General features: G+C 45.0%; 1 protein-coding gene across 3 annotated transcripts in view; it reads left to right on the top strand.

Annotated features, from left to right (window-relative positions):
- Window positions 1-20,420, top strand: part of LOC146810620 (proton-coupled amino acid transporter 1-like) — a 444,495-nt gene that overhangs the window by 323,950 nt on the left and 100,125 nt on the right. For all 3 annotated transcript variants that reach the window (XM_085617675.1, XM_085617676.1, XM_085617677.1), the window contains one exon: window positions 10,284-10,453. In XM_085617675.1, the coding sequence (XP_085473801.1) occupies window positions 10,284-10,453 (170 nt within the window). The remainder of the gene's footprint in view (window positions 1-10,283; window positions 10,454-20,420) is intronic.

Raw genomic sequence — 20,420 nt, 5'->3', positions numbered from 1 at the left:
TCCTGGCTCATGCACGGGCTCTTGGAACCAGAGTCGACTCTTGGCTCTTCTGTTAGTTTGCTGGCTCGCCCACCTCAAGGAACCAGAGTACAATCCGTGTTACCTCCAGCGCTGCAACACCTCAGCTTGGGACAAAGCAGTAAAGTATTCTTAGACATTTTGAAGCAACTCCCACTCGGGGTGACTTCCCCTTATTTGCCTGGGTGAGAAATGTGGTCTTTTTCACTCCATGATGGTCTCTACAGCAAATCAGAACTCACCGTCTGAACCAGCACTTGAGATCAACATGCTACATCGTGTTTGGGGGTTTCCACTCCCGGCAAGGGACACCTTTCGAGAGCTCCTGCTGCTGCGCATGCATACCACATGCATACCACACTCTAAACTCATGCTTTCTTGTGTTTTAGTTCCCAGACAGAGAGAGCCGGCCTGCCCCGTAATCTACATCACAAGCCCTTCCTCACCATGCCACTTATCAACAAATCAGACCACTCCAAAAAACTGTTGGCAGCCACGGTGAGGCCTTTATTGATAGGCAATCTACTCACTGTTCGCTCACTGGTATCTCAGCCTGGTAGCCATTGTGATCATGAGCCTCTTGTGCCTTTGTTTTTCTTCGGATTTTCATCGTTATTGGCATATAGCAAGGAGTTCACCTAGATTTGCCACGCAATTTCAAACACTCAACGACCAGACAAATGATACTTCCCACTTAAATCTCACCACCGTGGGATGCAACTGGACTTTGTTTCACTTTCCGGGGAGCATCTTTACAGCATGTATGTTATTTTTAGTGTCTTGGCCCTCAACCAATAAATAGATTGGATCGGTTTTCACTGCGCTTATCTGTGAGAGTGCTCATAGATCTCGACATGCGTATTATGGTTACCATATTTAACTATGAACATGAGCACTCACAATGTTTTTAGCTTGCAATTTGAAACCAGCATTGGCATAGCCAATAGGTCTTGCCTTTGGGACTTTCTAAGTGTTTAGTCATGCAACTGTTGATGTTGTTACACCAAGGATATTGTGCTGCATAACTAAATACTTATAAGGTCCCAAAAGCGAGACCTATTGGCTATGCCAATGCTTGTTTAATATAGTTTTGTGAAGGGTCTTTCCATAGAGGGCAGCATTAACTTCCGTCAAAGGGTTAATCGCCAAGGGTTTGAGCACATTGTTAACACCCGACAAGAAAATATGATGTTGGCGGCAGGGCAAGTGAGGTGGGCCCAGCCCAGATGTAATAATGCCAGAGCCACCTCTTGTGAGAACCGATAGTTAGTCAATTGCAAGCACTCGCGCGGGGCGTCTTAATTACTAGCCTCGGCCCCCTCTGGTCCAAGCTCAGTCTATCATCTGCTCTCCTAACGGCCATTTAAGTTATTGCAGCTGGTGTGTTCCCGCCCGTTGATCCACCACCCCCTGCATCGCAATGCGTTCATTAGGCACGAAGCCAAAACGTCTTCAAATAGGATCAGAAACCAGCCAGATGTAAAGCCTCTTTTTGTGTCCGCTCTGCGCAGCGGGAAGCGTGCCTCGAGCCGGGCCGTTTCTGAAAAGGAGCTGGCAGGAGGCGGAGCCCAAACATTAAGGTTAAGGAAGGAGAGGCCCTAAATGAAACTGAATTTATTTAGGAGCTTTGTAAAGTGCTGCGTGTACCTTTTAGGTTACTTCACAACGCTAACATCGACTTTAAAAAGAAAGTAGGTTGATGGCCTAAGTATTGGCAGAGGGTCCTGATTTGTTGTCAGAGAGTAAGTAGTGAGTCTAGGCACTAAAGACCAGTTGGCTTGAATGGTCTTCCTCTGCCCATCAATGTTCGATAAGCGTCGACCTGCCCAGGAGCAAAGCACCACACGTGCACTTTACTGCCCTGTTTGCATTATATAATGGAACATATTTTGTTTCTGCAGCTCTGTGCACTAGCAGAGTCTGAAACCCTCTGAGGCCCAGTCTTGGCATCATACTGGTCAGCGAACTCTTCATGAAATGGCAGGTCATTGCTGTCGCCGCAGCCTGCTTCCACAAGATTTGTAAGATTTTCAGATGGCTCCCCATTAGCATAAGGAGAAAGACCCTTCTCACCAGCCAGCTTGACTACGGCAATGCACTCTATACCGGCACCACCAAACTCATGCAAAGACTGCAGACCATCCAGAACATACTCATGTAGCCACTCTGGAGTTAGTTCCTTCTCCCACCTCACTGGAACACACCCCCACACCACACCCTTGCTGAACCACTACAAGAAGGGACTCAAGATCTGGCTCTTCAACTGACACCTGCAGCACAGGGCTTGGATACTCCCTGGGGTGATAAGCCGCACTATACAAATACTATTTGATTGACTAATTGATTTGGCCCCATGGTAGCTATGATATTTTAGCAACCTGAACATTGCAGTTCCATCTCTTAAAATTACATACAAATAAATGTCAACATGCTTTCGGAAAACCTGTCTGCAGGCTGACTGCATTGGATAAGTGAGTTTAGATGTGGGGTTAGAGGCCTTGAATTGACAGATACTCACAGACAGCACATGACTCAGTCAACAATAGCTTTATTCGGTTAATAATTAAAACCATCAAAGCATACACAAAATTTCATTTGCAAATAGTTACATGTAAAAATAATTAACAAAGGAATTTCAAACAGTACACAATACACAAATATACAAAAAAATAAATCTAAACAAATAATTGGCGAATGTGAACATTAAAAAGTAAGGCAGGCAAAAATTTATAAAACTATTTCATGATTTCAAAAAAAGGAATAAAAAGGCCCGGTCTCGGACTGTCAAACATGCTAAAAAATAGAGCTAAAATATATTAAACTACATTCGATTTCTACTTCTAATTGCTCCTGAAAGATAGCTGGCAACTCCAAAACAGACAAGAGGAGAGCCCAGCATTTGCAGAAATACCAATGCGGGCCTTACTTGGTCAAAGTGATAGTTCTTAAAAATGGGGCAAATAAATTTCCTACGTAACAGAGTGTAAAATTTACAGTAAAAAATCATATGCAGCGTATTTTGTTCGGAGGCGTTATCACAGGGACAGGGGCCCAAAGTGCCCTCTTTAAAAAAGCCCTTCGGGTGTGCTAGGAGCCAAGGTAACATGTCATGTTTAAACCTGATCAATAAAAATAAATGAAAAGGGTTATTTATATAAGTCAAGTATGGCTGAATCTCATTGCCCATACTTAACATGACAAATCTCCTAACGGACGGTTTACACACTTCCTCGCCTTCTCTCTGCAACTTTGCCCTGCACATGAACTGCGACTTTAAGTCTTTTATTTCCAATTTAGACAGCTCACATGGTCTCTCAAATAATTCTAAATAGCCAAGAGTCTCCATCTTAGATTTAATATATCTTAGCCAAGGAATGCACATGGCTTTGTCAAGGACCAGACAATCTTGTATAATGAGCTGGTTAAGGGTTGGTGGATGCTGCGCCCAAACCCTTAACCAACCCATTAATGGGGCAACGGAAATCTGATCCACTAGGTACTCCGCCCCCAAATCTTCATGGATATTAAAGATTGAAGTAGAAACAGGCAATGACAAAAGTTTCCGAAAAAAGGCATTCTCAATTAATTGAATCTCCACTGCCGACGCATAGCCCCAGACCTCACTACCATACAGGGCCATAGGCACGCACTTAGCGTTATATATCTTCAAAATCGCGGGCAAGGGCTTGCATCCCAGCCGTTTTGCAAAACCCAACAATGCTCCTGTTGCCCTAGCGAGAATATTCTGTTTCTGTGCGCGTTGCGCGACCCATGATCCTCGGTCATCAAAAGTGACCCCCAAGTATGGAAAGGTCTGGACTTTTGTTAGCTCCTGTTGATTGCAGAAGAATTTAACCTTTTTAGCAGCTCCATCTCCTATTGTCATTGAGTGGGATTTTTTAAAATTAATTACTAAGTCCAAAGAGACCATAAAATCGTTAAAACCATTTAAAAGGGCTTGAAGGCCTCTTGCAGTTCTAGCCAATAAGACCGTGTCATCCGCATACAACAAAGCGGGAATCAACTTAGTACCTACTCTTGGGATGTCTTTACAAGATGAGGACAAAACTTCCCCCAGGTTATTAATATAAAGTGAGAAAAGCAGGGGGGCAAGAATGCACCCCTGTCTTACCCCACGCTTCACCTGCCAGGCATCAGTTAGATTCCCGTTCTTGTTATAACGGACCGCCGCAATAGTGTCTTCATGCATAAGTGCCAAAAAGGAAATCAGCACAGGGTCAAGACCCATAGTTGCCAGGGATGCCCATAGTTTTTGACGATTAACCAAATCAAAAGCAGTAGACAGGTCCATGAATGCTAAGTGTAAGACCCCCTGCTTCGCAATCGTATACTTCCCGATGATAAGATGCAAATTAAGGCATTGACCTACCGTGCTCCTTCCCTTTCTGAAACCATACTGAAGATCCGAAATAATGGAGTTGTCCTCCAGCCATGATGTTAACCGTGCTAGGACAACTTTACCCATTATTTTCATCGCAGAATCGAGAAGAGAAATAGGCCGATAACATGCCGGATCCTCTCTATCACCTTTTTTAAATACTGGTACTATCACGGCCTTACCCCAAGAACGGGGGACACCCTCCTTTGCTACTGCGTTAAAAACTAAGGTTAGAAGTTTCGCCCAGTAATTTGAATCTGCCTTGTACAAATCTGCAGGGACACCATCGGGGCCGGGTGCTTTGCCCTTTGCCATTGATTCAATGGCGTCCTGAACTTCATCTTCTGTAAAATTAATTTTCGATGACAGATTAGTATCCCCAAAATTTACAGGATTCTGGTCAGGAATCTCAGAATAGAGCCCACTAAAATGAGACACCCATTTATCTGGGGCAATAAGACAATCATTAATAATATTTTCCTTTTCATTAAAAAGTGGGCTGTTAATTACTTTCCAAAATTGGGAACTACTTTTTAAGACACTAGCGTCTGACAGTTCTTCCCACGCCAAATTTTTCAGACACGTTTTCCTTGCCTTTAGTGTTTTCTTGAAGGATCTTCTTGCCTCCACAATCCTGCTGAAATCTTTAGCGCCATCTTTTAAGGCCAGTAAGAGAATAGAGTGCTCGCTACTACATGCCTGATCAAACCAGATTTTATGCTTCTTAGGTCTTGGTTTCCCAACAAGAGTTAAATTATCCATAATCTGGTTGGTTATTCGCTCAAAAGCACCAAGAATATCCCCTGGTTTAGATTCTGTCGCCAGGCAAATATTAAAATCCTCCAAATTACTGTGATACAGTTTCTCGAGAAAATCACTAGGAGTAATAACCTCCCATCTCAAACGAGTTCCCTGTTTAATAGGGACTATGTTTGAATTAGAGATTGTAGACATATGATTAGGCCTAAAGACCTCATTAATATTTAATTCCAAAGATAATGGATTGTGGTCACTAAGGACGTTTGCAGTGACACAAAATGGTCCTACCAGTCCCTTCATAGTACAGGAAATTAGTATATGATCAATAATGCTGTTGTGACCCTGACCAGTGAATGTAGGCACAGGAGATACTAAGTTCTGCATTGGCACAAATAAATTAAAAGCAGATACAATGCTGTCTAGAAACATCCCACCTTTTGAAAGATCAAAGTGGGCTTCCTCCTGCGGGCAATAAGCCTGCTTAAAATTTCCAAAACAATTGGATTGTCTTAAACGAATATTAAAATCGCCAAACAATAACAAATAATAAGGAGTAACATTATTTGCATCGAAATCCTCTAAAAAGGTGAATAAGACCTTTAAGTGCTCCAATTCGTCCATCCTCGTAAATGAATTATAAAAGTTCACAACTAACATTGATGGAAGGTTGACACCTACAACTTTAACCGCCAATATATTCGGTGAACTAGTCTTAACAAGTTCTGTGCTATACAATAGCTTAAGACTAAATAATAACAAAAGACCACCACTGGGTCTCCCCGAGGAAGAAGGCACAGCATATTTAATAAAAGACTGGAACCTATCCAAGTAAAAGGAATCTCTGGCCTCCCACGTCTCTTGTAAAGCAATTATATGGAAGGAAGAGAGAAATGACTTCCAACATGTATCCTCTCTTTTTGCTCTCAATCCTGCTATATTCCATGACAAGACAGTAACCCTATTAGCTAATACATTAGCCACACTATTACCCATAACCGGAGGTTGGGAGGAGGAGTCCGCTACCTCCTCCCTAGCAAAAGCCCTTTCAGGCACATAATTAATTGTGCCAACGGGAGCATTAACCTGTTCATCTTGAGTGAACGTAATTTTTGGGCGATTGATACCATTAGCCCGATAATTCATTTGGGTAACGGGACTAGCACCCGGACCATAAGAAACGGTATTATCATTGACAGGTATCGCACTTCCCTCATCTTCCATACACACCCCACTGGCTTCGAAAAAGACATTGGTAATGGTTCACTCAAGAGTAACTCAAGGCACTGTTCTTTCACTAAGATGTCAACACTGTGTTTTTTCTTAATATTGCTCTGTGCCCTGAACTCCGGGGGTGTACCAAATGTGCCCCCGCCGTGAATGCATCTTCTTAAGAGCGAGGAGAGTCCTGATCGTCCGTTAGAAAGGGCCATGAGGCACTTTATAGAAAGCGCGGCCACATACTGGTCCGAGGAAAATCGGCGGACAACACTGTACAACAATAGCACATCTCTGCCGTGGTTTACATAACAGTATGAATTCCCGACACTCTATAAGCAACACACCCAATGTGTGCCTTCTTCTCGGAAGCAAACGGTCCCAGTGCTGTTTTACAGTGGCACAAGACACGGAGAAGCAACAGAAGGAAACAAGATGGAGGTGGTGGGCGGGGACTGCAACCAGATAGAGTCCCGACACTCGATGTGGTGCTCCACAGCTTCACGTCAAGGACCTCACAGAGTCTTTTAAATAAAATTAACTCTGAAGCCCGCTGGATGGGTGGTGCCACCGTTGGCACGGGGCTTTAGGTAGACGAAATCCGAGGGCAGTCTGGTTACATGCAACCCAAAATGGGCCCTGTAATGATGGCCCTTAAAGATGTACTTTTACGCGTCCGTCCACCGCCCCAGTCACCACCTTACTGCATAACACCCCCACCCCGTATCAACAAACCCGCCGACACCGAGAAAAAAATAAACCCGGCCCCTGTTTGCGCAATCATCCGGAACAAAGAAAGTTGCCGTGGCGAGGAGGCTCCGCGCACGGCGTCGACTCCCAGACAGCGTCTGCAACCTCCTTGCTCGAGCCGGTGCGGTGAAGGCCTCCCCATGAGCGGAGGGGACCTGACGTCTCCACAGGGCTGCGTGGGCACCGGCCGCACCGCCAGGAACAAGGGCACCAACTGAGGAGAAAGACCGCCACCTCTGCGGGCGGGATTGAAGCACGCAGTGGCCAATCAGCACGCAAACGGCATGAGTACCGATGTAAACTTCCCGAGACCCACCAAACAGAGCCTTCCTCACGCTCAGCGGCGGGCAGACACGTCAACTGCCGTCCTGTGCTCTCGGCAGCTGAGTTAAATGATATCGATGAGCTGTCGAGAAGCGCAGGGAGAGAAGTGATAACGGAACGTCGGTGTGTATGTACACGTAACCAAAGAATCAACGCGATTACGACTGCAAACTCAAGTCTTCCACTCTAATACAAACTTGCTCCGCCACTGCGATCCAGCCAACTGCGGGTTTCAAGCACGTGATGGAGTGTTTACCTTTCTGCGATGTGACGTCATAAAATTGGAAGTCAAAGTAGCCAATCAACCAATCTAAGGGTAAACAAGCGCTGAAAGACCAGCGCGGCCCCGCGGCTGCGGAAGTTAAAGTCCATCTACAGCATTTACCTTACGGGAGCGAGCAGCAGCGGGCGCGATAATTGCAAACAGATGGCGCCGCTGCTGGCTCCCGCAAGGTAAACGCCGTACATGCACGAGGGCTGATTGGAAACAGTGCAAAACATGCACGAGTTTCCACAAAAGCCCGGAGTGATTCCAAGAGGTCTCTCCAAACAGCACCTGCGCGCTGCGTAGGCGAGACCTAAAAACCGACTTTGTGCTCTTGTATAAGTTGCAGGAGGCCTAGCAGAAAGTCTGCTTGCCCGGCAGACTAAGTGCAGATTACAACTTCTTGTCTGCAGAAGAAATCGTCATGTCCCGGGCTTTGTGCGATACAAATTCCCCATCCCTTCTCTCTAGGGTTAATCCTCAAAATTCAACGGTTTATATAGCCATTTTCTCCGGAAGTATTAGAACTGCAAACTTACCATGGTGTGGAAGGAACTACATTTTCGCGCAACAAAATCATAGCATTTTATAACTTCACATAACCCTATCACCTTAGCACTAATCCACTACATGAATATTGATTCGGTCCCTTTTGCCTAACGTTTTTCGGAAGTGTCAGAACAAACTAGTTCTATAAACTGCATCGGACCATTTTGAATTAATGTAATCATGCACGCAGAGGATACATGGAAAAATGATTTACAGTAGGCCCTCTAGCAAGCTTTCTTTGAGAACAGTGTCATTCAGAAATAAACAAATCCACATCTTGCTTCACAATGTTCATCAGATTTATAAACAGATAATAAACATGATGCTGTGGCATCCATTTTCAACAAGACGGCGCTGAGGCCTAACTGAGAAATCGTGTACATAAGCCAGGAAACCACACTTCAACATGTTATAGTAGCACATTTGTTTCAACAGCATTAGCTTCATGTCACCATACACATTTGAACTCAAGAATGGAATAATTGTTCAGCACCCCATCAATAATACCGATTTTGATTTAAGTGCATAAATATGTATTCAGAGCTTTGGAGTTTGGAATATGTGCTCATCCAATACATGGTCTCTTTGTAGAGCGCACAGAGCAATGGTTAGGTGTGGAAGAGGCACTGGACTGTCAAAATATTGACAGGAGGAAAGTTATAGAAAATGCAGTTCGTAGGGGTGAGTAGGTGCATTGTGTGTGTTTGGATTAGTGAAGTGAAGAAGGAGTTGCAAGGCAGTATGTGCAGGAGAGAGTGAAAAGAGGGTGCTGAAGAGGAAAGAGATGAGGTGTGAAAAATGCCGGTTGAGTGTTTCAGAAAGATATGTGGAGAAAAAGATGATAAATGTCTACCAAAGGCCCTGCAAAAGAGAGTGGTGTGAAGAGGAGGACAGGGGTGATTGCCGCTTCTACAGACCATAGTAATGTTTAATTGGCAATGTGCTTGACAGTTTTAAATGCTTTGTCTGTATATCGGACATGAGCATAACCTTCACGAACGCCTGTTGTAGGTGTCCTGGTCAGTTTTAGAGGTGGCCCCTTGTGTGCCCCCTATAAATCCCATCTAGAGACGGACCTGCTATTTTGTCTAAGGTAGTGATGACATTTCCAGGCATTCAGCGATCTCTGATTTGCTGCCATGGCAGACGACCTCAGCCAGTGGGAATTCCTGGGTCCTTGTGCACAATCCTAATGTGACAAATCGATTCCTGAAAGTAAGGCGGAGAGGACGTCTGTGATTGATCGAACAGCTGACATCGTTTTTGGGTAGTTCAAATGTTAAAAAGAGCAGTGATGGAGAACAAAAGTAAGGAGCAATGGCCGAACTGTGTGAGGGTCTGAGAACTTGAATAGCGCAGGGTTTCTACTTGGTGGAACTGGAGGTCTCTGGGTGGGGTCCAGTCCAGAATAGGTGGGGGTGTTGCAAGTTAGGTCAGTGGTGAAGTGACATGCTACGTTTTGGTCCCAGGACAGCTGACGTGCAGGTCAGGGTTCAGGAACGTTAGTAGAGATGTATGTGGCAAGCCGAAGTGCTGAAATTGCAAGGAGAAAGTCTTTTGATCTGTGTGTGGTTCTAGTACCGAATAAGCTGTGGGCGCAGGCCACGACTGAGGTAGGCTGCATGGGCATAGCTAATAATAGTGCAGCAACACCGCTGCACGGGAGCCAGCTGGCCCACTGCGCCCAATATATAGCTGTTTATCGATCAAGGGGTTGCTGGGCAATTGTTCTTGCTTGTCTTAGGACATTTGACACCCTAGCTACACCATTGGTGGACTTGCAGAGTGTTATGGAGTACTACAATAGCATTATTGTGTTGCCTCAGGAAGACTGAATTGAGATGCATCAGCAGAGTTGTGTCAGTCAGTATTTGTCCTTCAATTGCCTGAGGTGCCACAAAGCCAGATTAAGGTTTATTTGAATGCATGAGGTTTTGCTTTGACCAGAGTTATCCCTTTAGGTTGCTCTTTGTTTTCTCTGTATGACTTCGTCTTTTTCTTCAGGTTCTACCAGTCAGTGAAGATCCTTTACTCCTTTGGGATATTCATCACCTACGCACTGCAATTTTACGTCGCAGCTGAAATCATCATCCCGAAGGCAGTGACCTGTGCGTCAGAACGCTGGAGCAAAGCAGTTGACTACATCGTGCGAGCGCTGCTCGTGTGTTTCACATGTGAGTACCTCAATGGGAATCCATTGTACTGACAGAGGGCAGCTTCCTCCTCCCTGCTGCGTGCTGCCCAAAAACCCCTGTCAAACCTCATGCTCCACCATTGTATTGTAGAATTTACATGGCTCATCATACCCCATTGTAGAGCACTGATGTGCATTTTTGGATGTTTAACATGCTTCACCATCAGTAGGACGGGGTTGGCAGTGTTGTGTTTCTTGATATCTTATATGTGAGTGACCAGAGAAGTGCTCCATTCTTGTCTTGAGACATGTGATGAGTGATGGAGGAAGCGGTTGTGAGAGAGAGATGCAAATCGTAAATCTATTTTGCTGGCTGTTACAATGTACTCTGTTTATCTTGTGTTTTGTGGTTTCTGTTATGTCAGAGATAGGGTAAAGAGGCAGGGGTGTCTCTTGAATGGCCTGTGTTCGAGGTAGTTCCAATACCATATTGTAGCCCCTGCCATACATTATAAGCATATTGCGTGTCACTGAGGAGTTCCATGACCATGTAGAGGCGTTCTGCCTCATTCCTCTATATGGTCACTTAAAAAAGAACACAGCTTTTGGGCTCATTCATCTAAATAGCCATGGAACTCCAAGGTGCCTTGCATTATCTTTATAATATATGGCAGGGGTACTTTATTCGCTATAATACATGGCCACACCATTACCCTTCCCTCAAACCACTTAAATCCTTGGTGTGTTGCTCTTTCATACAAAAGAGATGTTTACAAACATTAAGAATAAAGTAGATAAACACCAAAAAGCAGTTAGATATTTGTTGTTCTGAACTATTTTTCTTGACCTTTAAACTACAACGGCCAACCAATCATAGGGTTAAATGTGGTACACTAGGTTCCTTTTGACTGCATCCCATTCACCATTGAAAGTCTTTGAGATAACGGGGAGCACCCTTGCACCCACTCACCCACCTTTCCCTTCCTTCTGATTCTTACCCTGCTCAGAAACAAGCATTGGCAAAGCCTATAGGGCTGGCTTTATTATGTTATATCATGTAGACAAGCTTGCTTGCATGCATGTATTTATACGTGCAGGTGTTAGCTACACGCTAGCATTAAAGTGCTGACAGAGAGAGGGATATGTAAAATATTCTCTCATGCATTGCAATACATACATTTCTTTGGGGGTGGAAAGATACAACCAAATAACCAATAACATTAGGTGAAAGAGAAATACAACTTTGACAGAGCCATGAAGTGATTGACAAAGTCTTAACACTGAAAGAGGTCAAAGGGTTAATGGTTGAAAGGGGTGGCCTTAAAGCCCACTGAATGTATAGCGGAAACAATAAATCTGTTTAGACAGCTTCACTGTCAAACCCAGGTCAAAAATACATGTTAAAGATTTTTCTGATCCATACAACGACCTCAAGGCACTTCATCATGATTTGTCCTAACCTATAGACTTTCAACACACCCTTTATTTGTATATCAGAAGCTCAGTTAAACCATGAGGACTGCTGTTTTGTCACTCTGACGGTCCAAGCAAACCATACCATTATTGGTGTCTCCCAGTTTAACACACACACACCCTAGCCTCTGTGATCAGTTTTTCACCACTGGGATTCTGTAAATCTATCTGAATTTCTTACACCCAACATTGGCCCCCTCTACTCCATCATGTAAGCCACACGCTCAATTCCCCCCAAAGCCCGTCAGCCTTTCATCCATCCAAGAATGATTAATTGAGTTGCAATACATTGGGTACTAATGACAGCTGTTAATTGTATTGTTTAGAAACACCAAAAACCTTGATTTTAAACATGTAATTTTTGATGTCCATGGTGAGCAACAGTGTAGTGTGCCCCACCCTTCTCAACACTACCTCACTGTACAGTACTGTATAAGGGATCGAACAAACCTCTTTATCCTAGAAAGTATGTTATAGACTTTGGGAAGACACCTTGTTTTTTGTACACTAAACATAAGGGGAGACCTTAAGTAATCTTAAAAATAGGTTTTGAAGTCCCGCTCTGAGTTTGTTCCTTTGGCATGTTTGATACCTGTAGCCCTTCCATTACCCAGGCAAATGTTACATTTTTGGGGGGAGTTTTATATAGTGCAAACTATACCTGAAGATATCAGAGCTCTTTACATGAGCACCAGTTGCGTTACAGTTGGACACAGTTATTTATGTTAGGCACGGGGACATTAAGTGATTTGCCCAGAATTACAGGATGTTGAGCGTCCCTGCCGAGACTCAAAACTGGTTTACCAGCTTCGAGGTCGACTGCCCTAGCCATAAGACCACATCCTCTCCCCATTCTTCTCCTAGCCAGTCTTTGTAGGACCCACACAAGGGATCACAAACCCTTTTTTGAACTCTTCCAACAAAAACGAGGGGCCTGCGTATAAAAATATCCTGCCTAGTGCTTCTTTCACTTCAGATATGATTACGGAGTTGGAAGCCCTTTTCGAAGGCTGTTTGAAACACACACTTGTATATGCTAACTAGGGGTGGTCGGAAACTCCACTCCTCTTTAGCCTTCAGAGACCATTCTCCCGGGTTGTCGGTGACACAGCCAGACATATAGGTAGAGGTGCATTATATGCTGGCGTAAAATGCTATCTTAAACGGCTGCAACAAAACATGTTGTGTTTGGTATCAAACACCTTGGAATCATACCTCCACACTCGAGGTATGATTACACCCTTCTGAAGCAAGCTTTGTGGAGACACTGGTCTTTCCGGTACCAGTCTTCTCGACCCGGGTAGTGAAAAATGGTTGCTGCCGAGCAGAGACACATTTCTGCCCTCCTGCTGCTGAGCCAAGCTCGAGCAGGGGAAGGCAGGACAATAGGCATCCTGTCACAGGGAGGTGTGACTACCTCCCAGACAGGATTTAGTGTATTGGGGTTGGGTGGGTGCACTTCCAAAGTGCCTGAAAGTTTGCATCTGGGGCACACTTGGTGTCCCTGTGCATAGTCTAGTTCAAACCAGCCCTGGGAGCCGTTGGCTCCTGCTCTGGCGTGAAACTGGACAAAGGACATGGGAGTATCGTCCCCTCTGTCCTGACCCTCCCCTGGGATGGTCCCCTGAATCTGTCCAACCCTCTCCTGTGGATACAAAAGGGCTTACCTGGCTGTAGGACCCTAGATTCGATGTGGACAAGATTCTAATCAAGAAACCACTGAACTTCAACCATCTGGACACTCTGGACTTCAACTGGGCCCGACTTCGTCTTACCTCTCTGTCCAAAGCATCGTCTGTGCCCGTGCACCATACAGGCTCCATGCAGGACCTGTGGAGCATCAAGGACATCTGAAGTATCTCCCTTGGGGTGAAGGAGTAACTCCCCTGCAGTCGCAGGCACCGTAACGCAACTTACTGGTCTGCTGATCCTGAGCTCCTGCGGACTCCGAAGGCTCCAGTAACACAGGAGGTGGGTTCCTGCGTTCCTTGAGGTCGAGCTGCCCTCTCACCGAGTTTGAGGCCAGTATCCCTCGTGGGGACCGCATAACCCGAGCCCCTGTGCACTGCGCACTTTTGCAATTGCATAGGCTTGTCGGCGTTCTCCAACTAAGTGCATTGGGCTATTGATAGCCTCAACCTCCGCGCACCTTTTGTACAAAGGACTTTGGCCTCCTCGCACTCTGTGCCCTGCAAGATGTTGTTTTGTGAAACTGCCAGAGGTCCTGTGCCTTCGGCCTGTGGGTCCATTTGAGGGAGAGCACTGATTTTCTTGGGCTCCCCTGGTTGCTCCAGGCCTGCCCTGACTCCCCTTGCTGTAGTGAGTCTCCTGGTCCTTGCTGGGCCAGACCGTGACCTTCCTCGACCTTTTTCGTGGGTTGCCGCTGCCAAGGCTTGTCGGTGCTACCGCCGGACACCGACCTCTCAGCACTCGACATCCTTCGTGGGACAGCTCGTATCCGGCTCCTGGTCGTCCTCAATGTTTCCTTGTCCTCATGGCTGCAGAGTCAAGCTCTTCATCTTCACACATGAAGCACCCGACATCGTTGGGCATTTGTCTACCGAGCCCCTGGTCACTCCTGAGTGACCCAGACTCTGTCCCCTCTGCTTTCAGGTTCCATCCTTCAAAAATCCACCTATGGGTTCCACCTGACACTTTTTTCTTTCCAGCAGTGGCATTTCTTTGATGACTCCCATTGAGAATGATGGGGGTTTCTGACACCACTTCGACCCTATGCACCCGGCTTCCCTAGGATAGGTAGCTTTCGTACTTTGGTATCCACGGGTGAGGTGGCTCTCCAACCTTTTATGTTCCAAAGTGGTTTCTTTGTAATCCACTGGGCAGGGTCCTTAAACACTAAAACTGCAACCGCGACTCTCCCATTGAATTGTTCGAAGCACGCGGTCGTGTTCTCACACTGCATCCGTCCTCCGTGGGATTCCTGCTTACTCACCTTAGGTGGTTCCTTGGGGTCCCAGCGATTCTACAACCTCTAGACACTGTCTTGACTCGAGTCGTGGTTCTTCTACCACTATTTTAGTATATGGGTTGGTCTCCCCTGGAGCCCACTGTGTATTGGGGCTACTTACGCTTGTTTCTGTGCTACAGTATTGTTTTCTTTGTGTTTATCTGCGTGTAGCAGATACTGTGATTGTATGTAAGGTGTGTTATAATAATACATTCATATTTTTATAACTACTGTGTGGTTCTCGTTTCATTTAACCAATACATTAAGGTTGCATTCTGGTAATATAAGCTGCTTAATATTCATCAAGACTAAGCCTAAAGGATGCTCTCCACAGCTACCACTTGGATAGCTTTCAAAAGGTTATCTTTGACCTCTTAAATCACCATAAGGGTTGTTTGGACTGGTGCTAGGTGCCCACTTTAATTAGTGGACATCATTTACCAGGCCAACTTCTCACAGCGCCTTATCAGCAAATTCCTTTGGAACTCTAAAAAAACCTCATGTCTCCCTAAAAAACGTTGTTTGTCCTATAGGCGGGTCTAACCTTGCAGACTTCAGGAAGTACAAACTAGCTTTTCTGGCCACCCATTGTGGGAAATGGCTGAATAAGGCACTTGGCTTCAATCTCTTCCTTTACCGCATTCAAAAAAGAAGTAAAAATACTACTAATGAACAAATTCACTTCCTAAGTCTAATTCTAGGCTGACACCGAGTCACCTATACGAGCCGCATATCATTGCCTTCCTCCGGTGGAATGAATGAGATTATTATATGTATGATTATTACCACAGCCACTTAATGCTCAATAACCATTTATTGTGCAATGTCCTGCTGATTCCGGGTCACCTATGTTAATTATCTATATATTATATTTCTCTATTGTACGTATTGACACATTTCAACTGCTTGTATACTACATCATCCGCTTATGTTTTAAACTGTATTCTGTAAAGCACTCGATTACCCTTGTGGGTCACGTTCGCGCTATATAAAACTTTACAAATAAATACATTCTCCCATGGCTTTCCTTGGAACAGTTGCTTGCAGACAACCTCTCACTGATGTCTCTCCGAACCATTTCCGAAGATTATCACATTCTTGACAACCTGATTTTGAAACACACTAGAAACGTCTTACTGTGTCTCGATTGGAACTGTCAGCCGTGAAAATCAAAAACTCCCTACAAACCTCTATCTAGTTTAATAAAGATATTAAATGTGACCCCAGTATCTTCATAGGAAGCTTGTGGAGGTTGAAAGGAATCTGTACAGTGGGTGACCTTGGCTCTAGACCAAACCCTCTATCGTTCTGCGATATTAAACAAAAATACAACATTGCTCCCTCTGACTTCTATGACTTCATTAAACTCAAAGTAGCCATCTCCAAACACAAATGCTTCCCTTTTAAAGATGGCTTGCTTCCAATTCTCCTAACATTATTCAAGAGACACGGAGACGTGACCTCTAAGATATATGCCAAGCTCAGACCCCTAACTACTTTGCTATGTGGGGCTACTCAGCAGAAGTGGTGCACTGACTGGTCACAAGACAGACTACCTAACCCGTCAGATAGTGACTGGCCAAAACTGTGGGCTTCCCCTATCACCAAGAAAATAACACCAAACCTTGCCCAGACCAAACTACGGATTCTTCACTGAACCTTCTGGACTTTGCACCACTTGGCCAAACTAGGGCTCAGAGACAAAGATACCTGTTGGAGTTGTAACTCGGAGAATGCAGATCTTCACCACATGTTGTATGACTTACCCCTGCTACACAATTTGTGGACTAAAGTTCACAACACCATAGATGACATGTTTAATACTAGTCTCCCTAGGAACTTTTCGTTTGCCAACTGTGGCGTTTTTAGTCCCTCGCTCACTACTGGATCACAGCGGATGACTTATTTCTAAACTATCTTATGTTCACCCTGGCTCATAAAACCATCCTCTCCTCTTGGAAATCACTGAGCTTTGCCTCCAATAACACATGGTAGATACTGCTAAGATACATTATGCGTGCACACTCCATCCCATCTACCCAAGATCCCTGGATTTAAGCAGGGCCGGCTTTAGTGCTGGTGGCGCCCAGTGCGACAATGTTTGCTGGCGCCCCCCAAAGACCACCTCCACCACGGACTCTCTCACTAGCACCCTTTAACAGTGACCAAGTCTCCAAACCACTCGCTATCAGATGCATTAGTTATATAGCGCCACTGTAGGGTGTCAGAACACTTTGCATCACACACACATTGCACAGAGATAATCAATCATACGTGTGTAAATTAGTGTATAGGAAATGTTACATAAGCCAAAGGACTAAGGACCACATGCATCAAACTCAGGATTTGCAAATCCCAAATAGCGAATTTTAAGAAATCGCTATTTTGGACTTACAAATCCCTATGCATGTAGGAATTGCAATTTTTTTTCGAGTCCTACATATTCTTTAATTGCGACTCGCAAATTGCGAGTCGAAATTAAGGAATAGCTACTCATTCATTCCTATGGGCCTAATTGCTTGCGCAATTTGCGAGTACCAAATAGGTACTCGCAAATTGCGCATGCAATTTAAAGGGTGCCAAAAGGACACCCTGTTGCACCCCTGAAATTGAGATGTTACCACATGTTGTGCACATACATGCCCCAAGGGCACGTGTGTGTGTAACATGAAACTTTGCAAAATTCACTTTAGTGCATTTTTCAAAGTTTTTGCAAATTACCATCATGTTCAAATTGATGGTAATTTGCAATCCCTAATTGCGAATTCGCAATTTAGAATTGCATCATGCATTGCATTTAGGGAATCACAATTTGCGATTCCCTTAATGTATTCACAATTTAAGTAATCGCAAATTTTGCGATTACTTAAATTGCGAATTTGCATTTGGGTTGATGCATCCCAAATGCAAAAATACTGGTCGCAAAGGGGCAGATTCTGCGAATCTGCCCATTTGTGATCCCTATTTACGTTGATGCATGTGCCCCTGAAACTGGTAGGCAGTATATTTTGAGAGTGCTTGGTCAGGAGAAGCACAAACTCAGAGCCGAAAAAGAAACACCACAGTTGGGAGTTTTCTCTAAAAATAAGAATCTATTTCAAGCCAAATTAACGCTTTTTGCAACATTAATCAATATTTTAATGTATACTTCGTAGTGTGTATGAAGTTTTATGATAAAAGTTAATTGATCACTGTTCTTTATTAGGACTTGGGTATAAATTGCAAGTAACAAAAGGATGTCTCTTTTAAAACCAGTAACCTGCTGATCTGTTTACATCATATGCACTCTGTAATCTACTTGGTACAGGTTCTTTGTAGCAGGCATATTAACCCTCTGCACTAACTCCACATAAGTCAAAACCTCAACTTTACAAAACTCTGATCTCTCTCCCAGAAGGACATTAATCACAGAAGTTATCTTGACAGTTTTGTGAGGCCTGGTAATTTCTGAGGAAAGGAACACTGAAGCAGGCGCTTTCAAAACATAATAAACTTGCAAACACGGCGCCCCCAGGAGCCCAGCACCCGGTGCGGTGGCACCGGTCGCACCGCCCTAAAGCCGGCCCTGGATTTAAGCTAATAACGCTTTATGGAACAGCCTGGATCAATATTCTTGAATTGATCAAACCCACCCCAAACCCCCCCCGTCCGCGATACTTTTTTCGCCAGTATTACCAACACCACTTTACACTGGTTAACAACCAAGACATCTATGTCTTCTAGTGTAGTGTTGCTGTCTCATCCTACTGAGACTCAACAGGTCCTTTACATCCCCCCCTGTTGTCATTTGCCACTCTCCTCTACCCTTTTGTTTTCTTTTCCCTTTGCTTCATATCTAGGGTGACCAACCGTCCGTAAATTTCACGGACAGCCCGTAATTTCAGTCGTCTGTCCGTTGTCCGTGAAGGATTCTTTAACGGACGCAGTTTGTCCGTAATTTTAACCATGCACTGGTCGCAATACCCTAAACCGGCACAGCTTCCACTCACCTACCTTCTTGACTCCGATGCAGTACCAAAGCTCAGATACCCAGCAGCACTGGAGAGGCACAGCGGGATGGCAACCATCACACCTTCAGCCCTTGATGAGCTGTTAAGAGGTGCTTGAAGGTGACTGAGAGGGAGGGGCTGCAGCTTCAGGAGCAGGGGCATCTATTCAGATGCAAACAGCCCTGAATGCCTCATGTCTCTGCAATTTAGAGGGGCCTCACACATTCCCTTTCTGCCCAGGGCCCCAAACATCCTAGAACCAAGGCAGCACGTGGTTCTCTTCGCAGAGCTTAATTACTGTCACTAAATTGTAAGGAAACCTCGGTTCTTCAAACATGCAGTCTATAATGTAATAAATAAATAAAAAAGAAATGGCGCAATCGCACCCACACTGATTAACAAAGTATGGAGGACAATCAGTTAAATCAGTTCTCTTGGAGTATCTCCTTTAAGTACTGTACATCACAGTGGGGGATGGCAAAACTAACATTTTGGAAAGAGAGCCTGTCTTCTCGTTGTCCTGTCCAGGTGGGGGTGAGGATCCCTACCCCACTCTGGAAGAGACCAAGATGATACTAGAATACTACATGCCCACCCCTGTGCCCACCCTGGTAGATCCTGTTCCCCCTCCTGTGATTGCTCCTACGCCCCCCCAGTGATGGCTCCTGTCCCCCATGTGGTGACCCCTGCCCCCCCCCCCGCCTGTGATGGCTCCTGTCCCCCCTTGTGGTGGATCCCGTCTCCGCCTTGGGTGGCTTCTGTCCCAGTCCTGGAATGGCTCCTTCCGCGAGGGTGAAGTTCTTGATGGGCCCCTTCTCGAAAAGGCTCAGCTCAAAATTAATATGAAAAGTTGGGCGAGTGAGTATGTGAAGGGATGGCTGGATGAATTAGTGAAAGGGTGAATGGACGAATGAAAGATTGAATAGATAGATAATGAGAGAGGATGGATTGATGAGTGAGTGGAGGGATGGATGTGAGAAAAGGTAAATAGCTGAACGTATGGGTGGAAGGGTAGCTGGATGGGTAAAAGGGTGGATGGATGAGTGAAAGTATGGATGAGTGAAAAGGTGGATGATGAGCGAGTGGGTGGATGGATGAGTGAAATGATTGACGGATTGATGAATTGATAAGTGCAAGGGTGAATGGATGGACGGATGAGTGAAAGGGTGGGTGTAAGGATGGATGAGTGAGTGAAAGGGAGGGTAGATGGACAAAAGAATGAATAGATGAGTGAAGGAGTGAAAGGATAGATGGATGAGAAAGGATGGATGAGTGATAGGGTCAATGGATGGATTCATGAGTGGATGAGTAGATGGATGGGTGGGTGGATGGATGGAACGAAGGATGGCTAAGTGAAAGGGTCGATAGAGAGAGAAAGGGAGGGTGGATGGATGACTGAAAGGGTGGATGGGTGGAAGGATGAGTGACTGGGTGGATGGATAAGTAAGTGAAAGGATGGCTGGATGGGTGAAAGGGTAAATGGCTGGATGGATGGGTAGAAGAGTGGATGGATGAGTGTACCGATGGAGAGGGTGAAAGGGTGGATGGATGGATAATGGATTGATGAGTGAAAGAAT

This window comes from Triturus cristatus, chromosome 7 (genome assembly GCF_964204655.1).
Source record: "Triturus cristatus chromosome 7, aTriCri1.1, whole genome shotgun sequence".
NCBI lineage: Eukaryota > Metazoa > Chordata > Amphibia > Caudata > Salamandridae > Triturus > Triturus cristatus.
This window is presented reverse-complemented; position numbering and strand designations above follow the sequence as displayed.